The sequence below is a fragment of the Simochromis diagramma genome, unplaced genomic scaffold (genome assembly GCF_900408965.1).
Source record: "Simochromis diagramma unplaced genomic scaffold, fSimDia1.1 OVJJ01000333.1, whole genome shotgun sequence".
NCBI lineage: Eukaryota > Metazoa > Chordata > Actinopteri > Cichliformes > Cichlidae > Simochromis > Simochromis diagramma.
The window spans coordinates 3115987-3133220 of record NW_024386765.1 but is presented as its reverse complement, the minus strand read 5'-3'; the positions used below and the strand labels follow the sequence as shown (position 1 = coordinate 3133220).

At 39.4% G+C, this 17234-nt stretch overlaps 1 protein-coding gene across 3 annotated transcripts in view; it reads left to right on the top strand.

Annotated features, from left to right (window-relative positions):
• The window catches only part of mical2b (microtubule associated monooxygenase, calponin and LIM domain containing 2b), a 60406-nt gene extending 43927 nt beyond the window's left edge, over positions 1 to 16479 (top strand). For 2 of the 3 annotated variants that reach the window (XM_040036003.1, XM_040036012.1), the window contains 12 exons: positions 3948 to 4100; positions 5761 to 5814; positions 8080 to 8201; positions 8343 to 8567; positions 8749 to 8924; positions 9039 to 9406; positions 10331 to 10401; positions 10523 to 10612; positions 13479 to 13572; positions 14100 to 14208; positions 14284 to 14357; positions 14438 to 16479. In XM_040036003.1, the coding sequence (XP_039891937.1) occupies positions 3948 to 4100; positions 5761 to 5814; positions 8080 to 8201; positions 8343 to 8567; positions 8749 to 8924; positions 9039 to 9406; positions 10331 to 10401; positions 10523 to 10612; positions 13479 to 13572; positions 14100 to 14208; positions 14284 to 14357; positions 14438 to 14658 (1757 nt within the window). In that variant the 3' untranslated portion in view covers positions 14659 to 16479. Of the gene's footprint in view, positions 1 to 2449; positions 2946 to 3947; positions 4101 to 5760; positions 5815 to 8079; positions 8202 to 8342; positions 8568 to 8748; positions 8925 to 9038; positions 9407 to 10330; positions 10402 to 10522; positions 10613 to 13478; positions 13573 to 14099; positions 14209 to 14283; positions 14358 to 14437 lie in introns of those variants that run through there. The other variant, XM_040036021.1, reaches the window with a different exon arrangement.
• Positions 16480 to 17234: the final 755 nt, after the last annotated feature.

Here is a 17234-nt window from a genome sequence, read left to right as displayed (position 1 = left end):
TTGTGGTGTCTGCACTCTGCCTGCTGCCCCGTAACGCTGCAACACCAAAGTGTGCAATAGTAATACCAAACTTTTCTTCTTTTTTTTTTTTTTTTTTTTTTTTTTATCTCAAAGTATTTCACTTTGTGTATTTTCTTAAAGGTAATTCACCGATGTCCCTTTATTTATTCAGGATTCATTATTTATTGTATTGTTTTCTGTTAAAAATCATTTTAAAAATATGGATGGAATTCAAATTATTAAAAAAAAAATTAATCATTTACGTTTATCTCTCTTTGGGTGACGATTCATCTAATTTTTTACTTCTGTTTTCTAATTGTCACGAGAGCACCCACTCTGTGTTGGGGTTTTTTGCAGTATTTTCTTGCATTGGGTTATAAAATTAACTCAAAAGCACATTATTGCTTTTTCTTAAAAAATAAAACGAGAACAAAAAAGACTGTCTTTATATAATGATCATTTCAGACTGTTGTTTTTTTGGGGTGTTTTTTTTTTTTTTTTTCTTTCGGCCTCCCTGTTGGCCAAAGTCATTGAATCCAAACCTACTGAAGTTCTTGACTCAGTGAAAATGTTCACTTTGTTTTTAGCTTTGCAACAATGTAGCGCTTTTATTTTGTGAAATGTGAGCCTTATTTGTTATATTCTGTTTTGTTAATGATACCTAAGGTGTATTCAGTTCTTAATATCTTAACGTGAGAATTTCAGTGCTGATTGTACCATTTCCTGTAATTCTCACTATATTGTGCATTTTTTTCCATCTTTCCATTCATTCTCCTTTATCTTATCTGTCCCCTTTTTTCTCCCCCTCCCAAATTCATTTCCTCTGTCTCATTCACTTCATTTTGTTCAGTCCGTTCAAGTTTCCAATGCTGCACCCTCTGATTGGCTGAGTCCTGGGAAGGTGACGATTGGCTGGCTTTGGCCATAAGAGCTTGTCTGCTTTCGTAGCTCTGTACTGTCTCTGCGTAACCCAGAGTAACCAGCATGAACCACACGTATCGCATGCTATAGTTGATAAGGGTGTTACGTGCAGCTTTGTGGTATGTTAAATACTATATTAAATATTATGCAATGAACAGTATCATGCAAACAACTCGCCAAGAATACTTATATGAAAGGATGAAGCTGCCATTATCTTCAGTTCTTTGGTATCTAAACTGTGCATCAAACTGAAATTAGCTTTTCTTTTTAGCCATGCTAGCGGTTTGGCCCGTGCATAGACTGTATATAAAAGATGGAACTTGCAAAGTGAAACAAATGTGAAATGGTAATAAACCAGTATTAATTCGAATGACCAGCAGGGGGTCAATCTTCTAGTTGCAAAAACATGTCCAGCTGTATAGAAATATGGAAAATAGTCCTCCGTTGATCGATCCCTTCGTAAATACTTTCCTGATACATTTCTTTTTTTGGTCATTGTCACCAGTTTCAAGTCTCACTAAAGACGTTTGATCATTTTGCATATTTTAGTGTCCAGCACTAGCAGGCTGTGCAGTGCCACCCTCTGCTTGTGAACTCTGGTTTTAAAAAGGTGCTAAAAATGTTCAGTTTGAGGCTTTACAAAATGCTTTCATCATTTATATACAGTCTATGGATCTAGGGATGGCGCTATTGGTTTGACGTCAGCTGACCAAGAACATTTGTAGGGATTCTCTTCACAGAGCCTACAGATGAAATAAGCAAACTTAATGTAGCCTTCTATTGACCAATATAAATATAAGAGTTAAACCAGTGGTGGATTTTTGTGTCCGATGTTTGGTCCCCATTAAATGTGCTGGGCCATTGTTCAACTTTCTACCACTGTACTTCACAAACGAGGCAGAAATTGAACTGAAACATGGCGATTGACTCTCTGCTCAGCCGTGGTGCTACATGTGCTGCAGAAAGTGTTGAGAGAAATTTCAAACGGTGCAGAGAGAGCAGATCACTGTGTGATGATACCAAAGCTTTCATATGATAATGCAGCACAACAGACACCAGTACTGGTGGAGCTTCAGGATTAATGGCTGATATTGGCCGACTGTATCAGTTTGACCCAGGCTCCTACCTGCTCTTTGAAGTATTTAAACTTTGGATACATAGAAATATCTAATTTAACCTTTTTATTTTTTAGTGCTTTAATTGGATTTGTTCACCTAAGGGAAGGGACATATAAAGGTTAATGTTGCAGGTCCACTATTTTTAAAAACCTTGGATTAAACTTCATAATCTTATGGTTAACGGATGCATATGTAGCACCTTTTTTTAAGCCAGTTTGCGCAGGCTAACCCTAGTAATGCTCATGTTGTGCTCTGCTTGTCCCTCACTCCTCTAACACCAAGCACCGACGTGAATGCCCCTGGATTGATTTGTTCTCTAACACAGCAGCAGCCTCCCTTCTTCTTAGGCCCGTTCGACGGTAACACGTGTCCACATGTCTGTGGTCTGTCTGTGGTTCCCTCTGTTTCAGAAGGAAGCCTCCCCCCCTCAGAGCCCCTCTCCAGGTCCCTCTCATGTACCTCCTAGTCTTTGCTCAGGAGTGAAGCAGCCCAGTAGCAGCTTTTTGGTTTTTTTGCACACTGCCACAGACCTTCTTGTGGCTACTGTCTGTGTTATGCAGTTATGTTATCTCAACGCAGCCTTCCAGCCTTATTTTTTCCACATTGAGAATTCCTGTAAAAATGCTAATTTATGATATTTATAAGCTGTAAATATATTTCAAAATAAATCAGTTTGATTGCATAAATTACTCGCGTCATCATTTATTGTTACAGTTGAACAGGGGTTGTCTCATAATTGAGCAGTTAAATTAAAAACAAACACAACTTCTTTTATAGGAAATCTTTTTTTTTTTTTTTTCTTTTATGCTAACATCACCCACACAAATCATGTTCACGATCACAGCTTTTGTTAACCATTAACTTGAGCTTTTTGAGAAGGTGACAAAAAATGCTGGCTATTAATAACAATAATAACTGTAAAGGCAAACAAGGAAGAACAAGGTTCATGCAAAAGCTTGCATATAATTGGAAAAAGCTCAAGACCTAAACAGAATTGAAGTGAATCTTCTGTTAGCTTTTTCATGGGTTCTGCTAGCGGGTCTTCTCTGTCCTTTCCTTCAAATTTGACATCTCTGAATCCTAGCTTTAAAGGTTTTTTTTGTTTTTGTTTTTTATTATTATTATTATTATTATTATTGTTTCACTTTCACTTGATCCCAAACCTTTCAAGTAAATTTTTTGAGCCAAACCAAAAATGGATAACTGGTGCCATCAGTGTTAAAAATAAGAAAAATACCTAGGGGCCCATTTATACCTGTGGTTATACCGACATCTTTTCATTTCTTTGCTGTTACCAAGTGGAATCCCCTTCTGTACAATGTTGACTTCGTTACTCTGTGAGTACTCATGAATATGTGACTGTGTATTTTATCTATGCCTGTATGGAAATGAAGATTTTCTGTGAAGTTGCAATTCAGTCAGACCACTCACCTTTACCTTTTACTTCTTACAGCAGCACTGTGTAGTTAGTCGTTCAAGCTTCGAGCTCAACAGTCCACGTAGATATTTTGCATGTAGAAATTGGGGAGAGATGGGAAAATGCAGCTTAAACAAACCAGTCGTGTGCGCGTGAAGCAGCACATTTCTGGTTGTCTGACTGAACTCGTCTCACTCTGTGTGTTTAAACAGCTTCTGTGTCCCTAAGAAGCCAAAATATGGTTCAGATTAAATTCTTGAATTTAAGAATAGTTCTGTTTAATTTTGCAATGCTTAATTAGCGCCTAGCATCCTTTACTTTGAGATGCAGGACTAGTAGTTCAGTTCTTGTAACTGTCAACTTTTTGTGCTGAAGTTCTTAAGTCTGTTCTTAAGATCACAAGCATGAAACGCGCTGTTTAATAACATTGTACCGCTGATTAGTTTAACACGAACTTGAATGTAATGGCTGCATACTGTTGTTACTTGCAGACGAGGCCTCCAGTTCACTCTCTGAACCGCTTGATAAAAAAGTTCCCGACGATGTGGATGTGGCAGTGGAAGCTCACGATGCTTCCTGTTTAGTAAAACCCAAAACGCAAGATACCGCCGCAGCAAAAGGTCAAAGCCAGGACTCTTCCAAAGGTCAGTGCGATTTTCTTTTTTTTGAAGAAGAAGAAATGAGGATGGTAGGCTGGAGGAAAAACAACGATTTCCAGTTGCTCGGATGGCTTTTTAATCCCCAAAGTTTATGTTTGTTGTTTCATTCATAGCATGATATTCTCTGAGGGAGAATCTCAAACTGGCTGAACTCTAACTCGTGACTTTACTTTGTTTGTGTTGGAGACCCTCCTCCGGTTATGTGTGGGAGACAGGGGTGTGACTGATTTTATAGTTTTTGTCCCACACCACTGTAACAGTCTGTCCACATCAGGGGTGGAAAAGTACAGACGTACTGTGAGTAGAAGTGTGTTGAAAAATACTCCAGTAAAAGTTAAAGCACTGGTTCAACTTTGTTGCTCAAGTAAAAGTGAAAAAGGACACAGGAACTGGACTTTCTGCTTTTTTTTAATATAATACAATATAATATTATTACGTGAGTGCAGACACTCTTTGTGGATTTACACAACTGAATTCAACCAGATGTAAGCAGATGTTTCAGTTCTGTTCCATTTTATTGTCTTTACACCAGACGTTAAGTTGTTATAACGACTGAGTTCAGTGAATGAATCAAAGCATCATCAACTTAAATGTAAATGAATTTGTGCTACACTTTGCGCCGCAGCCGCTGTGCACCAGTCCAACACAGGGCTTTACTACGAACTCACCACAGTCCTGCAAACTAAGCTGTTTACCTGCACAAAACTTCCCAGAATTTTCATGCGACGTTTGAATAACATAAAGTTGGTGTGCTTAGTTTGTTTCGCAGGACATTTCACAATATGAAAAAACATAATTTATCAAAACGCATCATATACAGATCCAACACGTGATTAAAAAGGATGACATTGTGTGCAATCTTTAAATGTGCAGCTCATCAAGTGTCACTGAGCAATCTGTACCTTTTGAAATATAACCTCTCTTCTCTGGTCTACATAGATTTCTCCACATGAACATTGCAAACTCTTAAAGCTGAGGTTCTTAGTATTCGCAGAGTATCTCCTCTTATCCAGTAAGAGATTCTAAAGCAGAATACAGAACATCTCAATTTCGCTATTCTTCCCTATTTAAATAGGACAAGTAACACCTGCAACATGAGATGTGCTTGAGATATCACTCAAATCCATTTATTACCACTTCTAATGGATATTTTTCCACCTGTTTAAGAAGCTCTTTGTTAAAATAAAGAAAAGAAGCAAAATGTGTTTCCTTTACAGCAAACCAAAGGCTTGCAGGAATGCATGAAAAAGCTCTTCCCAGCTTTTTAGAAACACGTTGCTAGCTTCAAATTTAAAATATCACATATTTTACAAATGGTATGTCATATATTACCTTTGTGCTATTTTCTGTGAAATATGCCTTTAAATTAGTTTCACATTATTGCATTCTGTTTGGATTTACATTTCACACCATATTCCAACTTTTTCAAAAATGTCGCACATTATTATTAAAATGTTCTTTTTCTTACCTGGTGAGATGAGCTTTTTCATGTGACCCACACCTGATCTGTTCCACACCAGATTCTTACCTGACAGCATTCCCCACATTCACTTAATCAGCCTTCATTTCATTTTTTCTGTGTTTAATTCATTTCTGCTTAATGTTAACCTTTGCAACTTATAGAAATTCTTCCCTTGTTTTGCAGATCACTGTAACCCCAAACACAAACACAACAGATGGAAGCGGAAGATTCGAGCAAGTGAGTAGCTCAGATTTTCACTCCGGTCTTGCCTCTGCCATCATCATCAATCTTCCCGTTGTTGTCGTCATCGTTTCAATGAGAACCGAAAACTTGTTTCTTGTCTGACAGCTATTAATAGTTTGGTTGTGAGACTTTACTTAGTTGTTTTTACAGTGCAGGCTGTTACTGATAAAACATTTCACTCTACAATATCTGTGCACAAATAACGTGATGTGACAAACCAGATGTTAGTGGGGAAAGTGCTCAATTACAGTTACAGTAGGCTTGTGGTTTTTATGTAGTTGATAAACTGTCATCCAATGTATTCAACACTAGAGGTCACTGTTTCCCAACTTTGTAGTGTTCTGGGCTGTTTGTTGTTTTCTGCAGAGTGATTTGATTCCTGTGACGTGATGGACAGACAGTATTCCTCCTCCTAACTGCAGCCATGACTGACAAATCCTCAGAAAACAAAAAGTTTTCCTTCTTTATGTGTCAGGTTGATAATTTTGTGGTTATGGCTGCTTACAGTTCATACATATATTTTTAGCATTATTCAATCTGCCACCTGTTTCAAGGTGGTTTGGCTCACACTGGTTTTGAAGACTACACACCTACACTTGTACTCATTAATCTGTCGTTAGTTAGCGAACCCTAAGATACAGGTTTCTAAAAATAACTTGCAGCAGGTATTTTCATTTGTCACATTTACGAAAAGGTCTTAACAGAAACAAGGGGCTTACTTTGTGTTAAATCTCTTAAATCAATCTTTCAATTGAATTGTGATATCTTAGCATACTTTTGTCAGACACTGGACTTTTAAAATTTAAAACTAACTGGTTTGAAATGATTTACTGACTGGCTGTGAGTTGGACAAAGCTAAATATTACTCTATTCCATTCAATTCAATTTTAATAATATATAGCACCAAATCACAACAGCAGTCATCTAAGGTGCTTTATATTGTAAGGTAAAGACCACAACAATCAGATGACCCCCTATGAGCAAGCCCTTGGCGACAGTGGGGGGGGGGAAAAAACCTCTCTTTTAACAGGAAGAAACCTCTGGCAGAACCAGGCTCAGGGAGGGACGGCCATCTGGCACAACCGGTTGTGGCTGAGCGAGGGAGGCAAGATAAAAGACACTGTGGAAGAGAGCCAGAGATTAATAATAACTAATGATTAAATGTAGAGTGGCATGTAAACACATAGGGAGTGAAGAAGAAACACTCAGTGCATCATGGAAGTCCCCCAGCAGCCCATAACTAAGGGAGGATTCAGAGTCACCTGGTCCAGCCCTAACTATATGCTTTATCAAAAAAGAAAGATTAAAGGCTAATCTTACAAGTAGAGAGGGTGTTTGTCTCCCCAATCCAAACTGGGAGCTGGTTTCACAGAAGAGGGACCTGAAAGCTGAAGGTTCTGCCTCCCATTCTACTTTTAAAAAATTTAGGAACCGCAAGTAAGCCAACAGTCTTATCACCCCAATAGAGCAGCCTGAGAGCAAAGTGCTCTATTGGGGCGATATGAGGTCTTTAAGATAAGTTGGGGTCTGATTATTCAAGATCTTTTCCAAGGATTGTCATTAGAAAAGATACTGAACCCCAAACTGCCCCTCGTGTGCCCTTCAGTGTGTGAGCGACTATGATTGAAGCATTGTGTAAATGCAGGTCAATTTATCATATTGTACTGACTGCACAGATTGAAAGAAAATTGCGCTTTGAACCAAGTTTTTGCTGCATGACTGAAGTGGTACCAGCCACTCTTTAAGAGGTGTGCGGTATTAAGTGCACAGTGGAAATCTTTGCAGTGGAATCCCATAGGATGCACATACGTTTGCATACATTTCAGATAAGAAAGCCAAAACATCAGCCATTTTGGATTAGCGCACTACCTCGGATCTGCTTATTGTGGATGCTAACAGGGGCTTTATTTCAGAGCTGCCACCTGGTGCACTTCTTTTCTTTAGTTCTGGATATTGTAAAGTTGGTGTTAAAATTCATACAACTTGCATTAAGCTGTAAGAACCCTGTTGAATTGTGTCAGTCACTTCAGTGGCATCATTCACATTTTAAAGATGTAAGAAGTAATGTGAAGCTGAAGTTTTGATGTCTGATGTGTTTCACATTTTCCATTTGCATGCTGAACCTAAAAGAAAAAAGACAGTGTTTCGTGCCTGTATTATATTCAGGTAAATTAATAGTTGCTGGGTAACAGAAAAATGGTTGCAGTATTTGCATATTTTTTTGTTGTAAAGTGTTCCCTGTTGTGTCTCTTTATGTAGCCTTCCCTCTGCTTTTCATCAAGCGCTATCCCAAAAGCTCACAGCTGGACAAAGACGGACCTGATACGGTCCCTGAAGCCGACTCTGACTATGAGGAGATCACTTCAGCAGAAAAACAACCTGTATGTTATGACTAATTTACATTCACTGGATACAGAACGGTCTTGTTTTTAAGGAATATAACTAAGAGCAAGGGTGTCTGTGTAATTCATTGACGTTGCACAGTGTGAACAAAAAAAGACTATTTTCTGCTCTTCTTTCAGCACTCGGACAGCAGTTCCAAAACCTCAGTGGATACCCTGAATCCTCCAGAGGTAAATGAGACGAGTGAGGAGCGCTCGGCCGTCTGCAGAACATCTACGCCAAGGAAACGCTTGGCCTTGTCCTTTTCTGCCAAAGAGAAGCTTCTGAACTGGGACGTGGAGGTCAACCCAGAGGGAACTCCCGTTAGCACAACCACCGAAAACGCACCACAACATAAGGACCAGGTGGAGACTTGATCTGTTTATTAACCTGAGAGAAGATGAGCCTGGATATGAAAGATAGTTTTCTCATCTTTTCCTTCTATGCTATGTAGAATGGCTCACAGACAGTGATGTGAGAGATATAAGAGGAATTAATCCTATATTATATTGAATACATTTATCCTCTCCTCTCATGTTTTATCAGGTACAGGCAGAGGCACAACTAGATGAGCCTCGGAGAAACTCCATCCAGAGCGGGGAGGCTTCCCCGAGCCAAACTTCAGCTTCATCCCCCTCAGCCTTCCAGGCTATAGCCAACGCCTTCAGGAGGACATTTAGCGGGACCAATCAACTCAGCAGCTCCAACACTGCAGTCATAATGTATAAAATACTTGGCTCATAGTTTGCTGTTATATAAACCAAGCTGTCTTCTCTACTGCTCTCTATGGGCTTCAAATCAGATTAAATTCTGATACTTTTCCTCTGCTTTAACAGGAGACCTAAACACGACGGTCCCCGCAAACGGCGGCCCATGTCCGAGGGAGCGTTTAGCTTTAGCTCACGCTTCAGTGCCATAGCGCCAGAGTCATCCCGAGAGGACCAGGCCAGCATGCGTGAAGCTCATTGGGCAGATCCATGGGGGGCGGGGCAGGACCTGCCTTCCCTGTTGCAGCAGGTGTCCTTAAAGGGCCGTAAAGACTCTGGAGAGGTGTTCGCTGATGACATTGGCCCATTTGCACGCAAAAGGGTCAACTTGTTCTCTTCCTTGAGGCTGAGGAAGAGGGAATTGTCTGGGAGTGAAGGGAAAGACCAGGAGGTTCAAAAAGAAATCACAAACATCCTCTCTAACCTCAGAAACAAAGGTTAGTGTAGGGACTCCGAAGCTTGTTTGTAACAGTGCTTTAAATCCTCTGGATTTTTTGCCTTTAGCTTCAATACTAGGATGTGATCCAATTTACAAGTTCCACACTTTAACTCAGGTCAGTGGGCAGCTGCAACTGCAATAATGTCTGATGATCAGAGAAGTGAACTAAACAAAACCCTCCAGACAGAATCAAAGGACCTTGTTTTACTAAACGTGTGTTTTTGAGGTTTAAAGGGGATCTATTCTCCTCATTTTTAGGTCTCTGATTTCTCTACTGGGTGTAATAAAAGTAGTTTTGCATGATTTGCACACCCTAGCCCTTAGTGTAGCCCATCTGGTCATCCACTGTGTGAAACAAGCCTTTAGCACCTTTTCCTTTAATACCACCCTCCATTTAGGCTAGCTTTCTTGTAATTGGCTGCCCCTCATAGACAGAAGGCTCAAACAGCGGGCGGGTGGGGTTTACTGCCCACACTCAGAGCTGTGTGCCTGAGATGACCACGTTAAGCTCCTCTGCTCTGTGTTGTACAGCTCCAGCAATAGAGAAAGCCATCTGAAATTGAGGGTTTAGAGCAATCTCAAGCCTCCTTATTTAAAAGTCTTGCCATGTTTAATTTCAGTATCCACTGCTGAAAAGAAGGAAGAGGTTTTTGGCCTCCTTTATTGCTTATTTGCTTCATGCTTGTGTGGTTTCCATACTTTTTGGAGCCAATTTTTTTTGTGCAGGCTTCTGAACACCTAGAAGAATTTTTCATCCATGGGATTATCATAGTAAAAAAAAACCTTAAATGCATTCTTTTCATGCTGACTTTTAAAGTTTATCTGTATAATCCAAAAAGGCTCTTTTTTTCTCTTGCAAATCTAAAATGCTAAGAGTTTCTAATTATCCTCACTTTTTAACTTTTCACTCTTACATATCCAGCATCCAGTCAGCAGAATTTGGAGGAGTCCTCAAGTGATGATGAAAATGAAAACCTGGTATCCAGTCAGAAGGTTTGTACATTCCTGTTGAGTGAGACACGGCACATTCCAGTTATTCCCGCGTGTACTGGGTTTGTTTTTTGGTTTTTTCCATGTGTACATTTTGTGAAATGTTCCACGCTTCCTGTCCCAGCTGCATTCAGAGAAACTGAGGAGGAAGCAGGAAAAGACAGTGGCCCAACAGGCTAAACGAGAACAGCTAAAGAGGCTTCACAGAGCTCAGGTATCGTAATTTCCTTTTAAATTCAGTCTGCGGTTAATAGAGAGATTTGTGCTGGAAAGCTGTGCATTGGTCTGACCTGACAAAAATGTAAAAACCCCTGACTGAAGAGCTTTTTGCTACCAGTCATAGTTATACATTTTACATTTACCTGATGCTTTTACAGTACAAAGGTTTGCTGCTCGCTCAAAAAGATCCACGATGTTTTTATCTGAGAGTATGCCCACACTGATGACACTGAATATCTAGCAGTTATGACTTTAACAGAGAGGTGTTATTATGTTTCAACTTTCTGCTGTAGTCAAAAGTTAATTTATGTCTATGAGCACATTTATATCTTTAGTGCTGTGCAAAAATGTTGAGCCACCCCTCGTTATTAATTTTATAATAAGTAGGTGCATTGATTTTATTTAAACATGTGAAAACATACAAAGAAATATAAAGTCTAAAACTGATTTCGTGCAGTTCTTTTGAGCTTGATAATCAATATTTGGTATGACTGCCTGTATCATCAACACAGTCTTAAATCTCTTTGGCAGCTTTTTCTATAGTCTTCATTGTATAGTCCCAGTCCCATTTTCTGTCCAGAGGATTCAGACCTCACCGTTAGAACTGCTTGAATAGTTCAGTTCATTTTTATTTCAAACGTGTACATTCACCATCATTTTGTGATATCATTCCATTCTTTTGTTTGAAAAGGAGTAAACACAAGTATACACTTATTAGTCCCTACCCCCACAAATTTTTCATCTCATTCATTTAGTTTTCTTTTAGTCTTAAATCAAACAAACAATGAAACAAAAGAAAAACAAAACACAAATCATCACAATATAGTTTCTTTCATATAATAAAAGACAGAATATGTAAATTGGCAGATTCACAATAAACCAAAACATCACTTCAGTTACTGTCCTGGGTCAACCCCGTTTTCTTCATTCTTATATTTGTTTAAAATTAGTTTTTTTTTTTTTATATTTTATTTTAAACTGGTTTATGTTGTTACTTTCTTCACTATTGAGACATACATACTTTTTAAAGTTGTTCTAACACTTTGTGTTTTTAAATTCCATTTCCTCCCCCCTCGTCTTTCTATAAACAATTTACGCATTTCTTTTGGAAGCATTTTGTTTCTTGCTTTATATATTATTTGTGCTGTTTTAAACTTCACCAAGTCCTGAAATTTTATGGCTTGCATTTTTATAAAGAGTGCATTTGTATGGTCCCTGTACCCTGCATTATTTATTAATCTAATGGCTCTTTTCTGCGTTATGGTTATTGGTTGTGTATTACTTTTGTATGCGTTTTCCCCAGACCTCTACACAATAGCTCATATATGGTAGTAGTAAAGCACCGTATAATATGTGCAGTGCTTTCTGAGCCAAAATTTGCTTTGTTTTCCACAGGACAGCAATACCCCGTGCCAGTTTCCCCCTAACATAAGTAATATGTTAGGTTCTGATGGTGTTGAGATCCGGGCTGTGGGGAGGCCCATCCATGACTCGTGGTGTTCTGTTGTATGTTCTTCTGTCCCAACATGCTTTGACTGCTTTGCCAGTGTGTTTGGGACCATTGTCATGCTGAAAAACAAAGCTGTTGCTAATCAGATGTTTTCAGATGGCATTGCACGGTGGATCAAAATTTGATGGCACTTTTCTGCATTCACAATCCAATCAGTTGTGACAAAATCCCCATCAATCCAACCATGAGAAGAAATAATTAGAGCTCGCGTTCAACCAGTTTTCAGGTGGTTGGGTGTGGTATTTATTAGGATTTTCTCATTTCACATATGACACCAGCTGGTTCTTGGCCATAAAGAATGAAAAGGAATAAAACAGGGCAGGCTATGGAAAAATGCTTTGACTACGTAGTAACAAATGGAGCCGCTCTAAAGGAATTTAATAATGATGCTATTTGAGTATTTATATATATGCATCTGATTATATAAAAGGACTCAGGCATGAACAAATTGGGGGAAAAAAATCAATATAACATATGTTAATAAGGTAGTGGGCCACAGTGGGCCACCATGTGACACCAGACGTCAATGTTTGCTGGCAGTGATTCTTCACGTCTCCTGAGCTCTACCACACGGATGCGCTTTTCTAGTGTCTAGAAAAGCGCTATATAAATGCAATCCATCATTATTATTATTATCATTATTATAGTGGTGAAGACTGCTGTCTAACACGTCCCCCCAAACATCATTTCCATTCTCCATCAAACCTTTCAGGGAGTCTGTTTGCCCTATGGATGAGGGCATCATCACCCGGGAAGAGGCTACTCCCACCGTGACAGAAATGTTTCATCAAAGGATAAAAATGACCAGCTTAATGTTTATTTGCAGTGACCTTTCACAAACAGAAGCACTCTTCACTGTAAGAGTCGGTGCTTCAGGTTTTTCCTTCAGTTTGTTATCCTTGTTTATTTCCCAAAGAATGTCACAATATTCCTTTCACTGCAGACGGTCCCTGCTGATATCAGTCTGAGATTTCTTCCATAACCCCATTACAAGGATGGTAAATGGAACATTGTTTGCAGTGCTCACAGAATTGAAAAATTGCATTTTTAAAAAAAAAGAAAAAGAAGAAGAACGGCAGAAAAATCTCTTACTCCGAATGATTCGTGTAAGTGTTTTCTATAAAAGAAATGGGCCCTTTAAACTTGTTCATTACAAGTTCTCAGAATTACCCAGGATAACAAGGACACTTCAGAGAAAGAAGGGCTAATTTTATTTGTGAACACCACAAATCAATTTAGATCCTTTGTATGGAGGGGAAAGCAGAAATTTCAAAGAACGATTTCTCCGTTGATTAATCTCCTTTGATCACATCTAACTACATGTGTCATACGGCGACGTTGCGTTGCACAGGTGATCCAGAGACAGTTGGAGGAAGTCGGAGAAAAGCAGAGGGACCTGGAGGAGAGAGGAGTGGCCATAGAAAAGATCATAAGAGGAGAAACAGGTACATTCAGACCAGTGCCTTACAAACCCGTGAGTCTCAGCATTGCGTAGCTGCTTTTATTTGACAGAAGTCTGTACCATAACACCTTGATTCACTCTACTCTACAGCTCAATGGAATTCCACAGTGAAAGCTTCATTCTTTTTTTTTTTTTTTCCTTCTCGTTCTGTTTAATTGCACTGCCCATACTTCTCAGACCATTTAGAGAAAAGCACTGCCTTGTAATCCTGGTCTGGTTAAAAGCCTCTACATACGGTTAATGGCTGTGCTCACAATAGACACTAGGGACTTTATTGTTGCTTCATCTTTCTACAATACAGGCTTCTGTTTGTGTTCCAGTGAATAGTATATGACCCTGTGACATGATGTGTATGTCATTGAAGTTTGATTTTTTTTTTTTTCTTGCAGTGGTTTTTAAATAATTGATATAAATTCTGAAATGTCTTTCTTCTTTTTTTGACCCCTATCAAACCTCTTTTTTTTTTTTTTTTTTTTCCTCCCTACATCGTTCCCTCTTTCCCTTTTACAGAATCTCCTCAGACGGACGACAGTGACGAGGCCCAGCTCTATCAGTCCTGGTTTAAGCTCGTCCTAGAGAAGAACAGATTGGCACGCTATGAGTCTGAACTCATGATCTTGTAAGTGAATGCATTATGAAAGCAATTCCCTTTTCTCGCATGTAGAGGTCTCACTATTTTCTCCTCTGTGTTCAGCGCTCAGGAGCTGGAGCTGGAGGACACGCAGAGTCGGCTGCAGCAGGATCTGCGACGCAAAATGGCAGTAGAGGGTACGGCCTTGAGCACACAGCGCTGCAGTCTGATATAATATAGCTTGCTCTTATTTCTGTCTTCCTCCTACTCTTTTTAGATACAAAGAAGAGTGCCTCAGAGCTGCAGGAGGAACAGGTGATCCTCGCAGAGATCATGAGAACAGTGGAGAAACGAGACACGTTGGTCTCTATTCTGGAGGAGCAGAGGCTCAAGGAGAGGGCTGAGGACAGGGACCTCGAGAGCCTTGTGCTCTCCAAGGGCTATGAGTTCCACTGGGCCCGCATGGATGATAGCTGGGGACAAGAGAAGCAGGAGTGATGGCTGAAAACCGAGGATCTCACTCTGAAGAGGACAGATTAGAAGGAAAACAGGTTCCCACAATAGTTTGCTTTTGGCTTTTTTTTGCAAAGCTATAAGTCTGAAAAATGTTGAAGGAATCTTGAAACACTGACGAAGATTGTAAGACTTGATTGTGTTAGAAAGAATGGAAATTGACCCTTAGATAATGGCTTCCTGTATAGCCACGAGGGTTAATAACTTTTCTGCCAACTTTTCTCAACACTCAGAAGTGCTGATACTGACCTGAAACTTGATGTATGATACGCTTAACCACCTCTGATAATGTGAGCCACTGCCTTGAATGCCTGCACTCATCATAAACCAAACTGCCTTATTTGTGGCTGCTAGTCATAAGAGTGGACTTGTTGCGGCAGATTGGTTATTACTGTAACACTGTATCTTCACTGGATAGCACATGGAAGGAGTCAAAAGTTTTTCTGGAGACTCTTGCACAGCGTGAGTTGTTATAAAACCAGAAAAATGCTTTAAGTATTTCACTATGAGTCACTTTATGTGCAGCCTTGTTTGTGACTGTAAACTCTTGTGCATATTTTAAATTTATTCACTTTTCTTTGGATCAAATAAAATATATTTGTATGTATGCTCAGGCACTAATTAATACCAGAGAAATGGAATCTGCCATGGAGCTGCTGCACAGACTGAAACCACAGATATCTAGGGGAGCCGTTCCATTCCTATTTGTCTCATTGTACAGTTGGCTGGAGCTCAGCTAAAAAAGCAGCAAACAGCAGTAGCAAGACAGTCCACAGTGAATGGTAAAAGCATAGACTGTATATAAAAATGGATGGGCCGCTTACTCCTCGTGTTGAATTCTCAAAATCAGCATTTTGGTACCACTGTGTAAATTTTTGGAACCAAAATGATCGTGATCTTGTTTGGAGTGGGAATTCATTAGCCTAATATTGTCAGACTTGAAGCTAATTAGTGCTAAGTAACAGACAAATACAATGGTTGAATTTCACTCACCAAAACTAAAGCACAGACTTCTTGGACAGACTATACCACCCTGTAAGCAAGGCACCGACAGCACAAACACTGTGGTGGTCCAGTTCCGAGACTTAAACTAAAGAAGGTAAAGCCCAGCAAACACAGATGGGCGGCAGCTTCCTGTGTTGGGACACCTGGCAATGCAAGCAGCTGCAACCCTATCTCTAGTATTAAATTAAAGAAACTTCTATGAAGACCAAAACAGGAGGCTGTAACCGGATATTTTTGTTTAGTGTTTTTTATTGCTGTAAAAATGTACATTTTAACATGGGATTCACTTTCTGTGTGTTTAAGAATCAAATGGTTATCGTGGTTGAGGAAGACGACTGGTATCAGAAAACTGCTGCTAGAAACCGGCTGCTGTTGCTCGCTTCATCTGTGAAATTCAAATGTCAGTGCTGGAATGTTGTTTGTTGTCCCCAAGTGTTACACAGAGGTAATTTATTACAATTTGAAATCAGGACTATTCTAAAAATTTACTCACTTCTTGATCCCCTTTATCACAAGCATAAAGAAAATGTCAAGAGGAAAAATCTTCACTCCACAAAATTTAATTTTTGGTCTAAAGTTTCACTCATTCTGGACTATCTTTGAACCGCCGTGTAGAAAACTGGAAGTCCACAGAGTGGGAGTTCTCATGTACTTTTGTTGAAACTTGCAGATATCTCTGGCCTTGCTCCAGTAAGGTATGCCACTAGCTGTGACATCCTGAAAGCAGCGTGCCCAAAGTGGATTCATCATTTTGTTAACTACTGTGAATCTGTCTGCAATTCACTGTAAAGGGCTGTGAGTCAAAATGCCATCAAATTGTCATCTCATGAAAAGATGAATGTGTTTACATGAGTTTTAATGCTGATGCAAACTGCCATACTATTCTCTCGGTCCTCGGGCTTTAAATGTTATTTTGTTTATAATACAAATGAATGCAAATTAAATAATATCAGTAAGTTTGGTTTTCTTTAGCAAAAAACTTTCATGTTTTATTTTAATGCTGCTTTGAGTGTTTTTAAATGAAATTATCTTAAATAAAAATGAATTTTTGGATTTTTGGTACTGTTTTATTGTTTGTCTTCCTCTGTTGATTATAAAAGCAACCTATTTCTTACTGCTTAACAACATAAAGACATATAAACAGTCTTAAAAAGCTGTTGGGCCTCAGTTTTCTTTGGCATTGATGCTACAACTTTCTGGAATGCTGTTGTGGTTTTACAGACACATGACCACTAACCACATGATGTTAACTTGTCTGCCATTTTGGACATGTGACGATGTAGGATCAAGTGATTAAGGCCCCAGCCACACAGGCTTAGAGACTGGTCCCCAACCGGTCATGAGGGAAAAATTAGTATTCCCCTACCCGTTGTGAGTGGTTGCTGGAGCTTGATGGCAGTTGCTGGGAAAATAATTGCTAAAGCCCCAGTCACAAAGGCTTACAGACCCTCTGGCAGCCACTTGATATTATTAACAAAACATACTTGTGATTGGTGTGGGTGCTAGCATATTGCTGTGGTTGTGCTTTGAATGGAAATGTTCTACAAACACTGGCC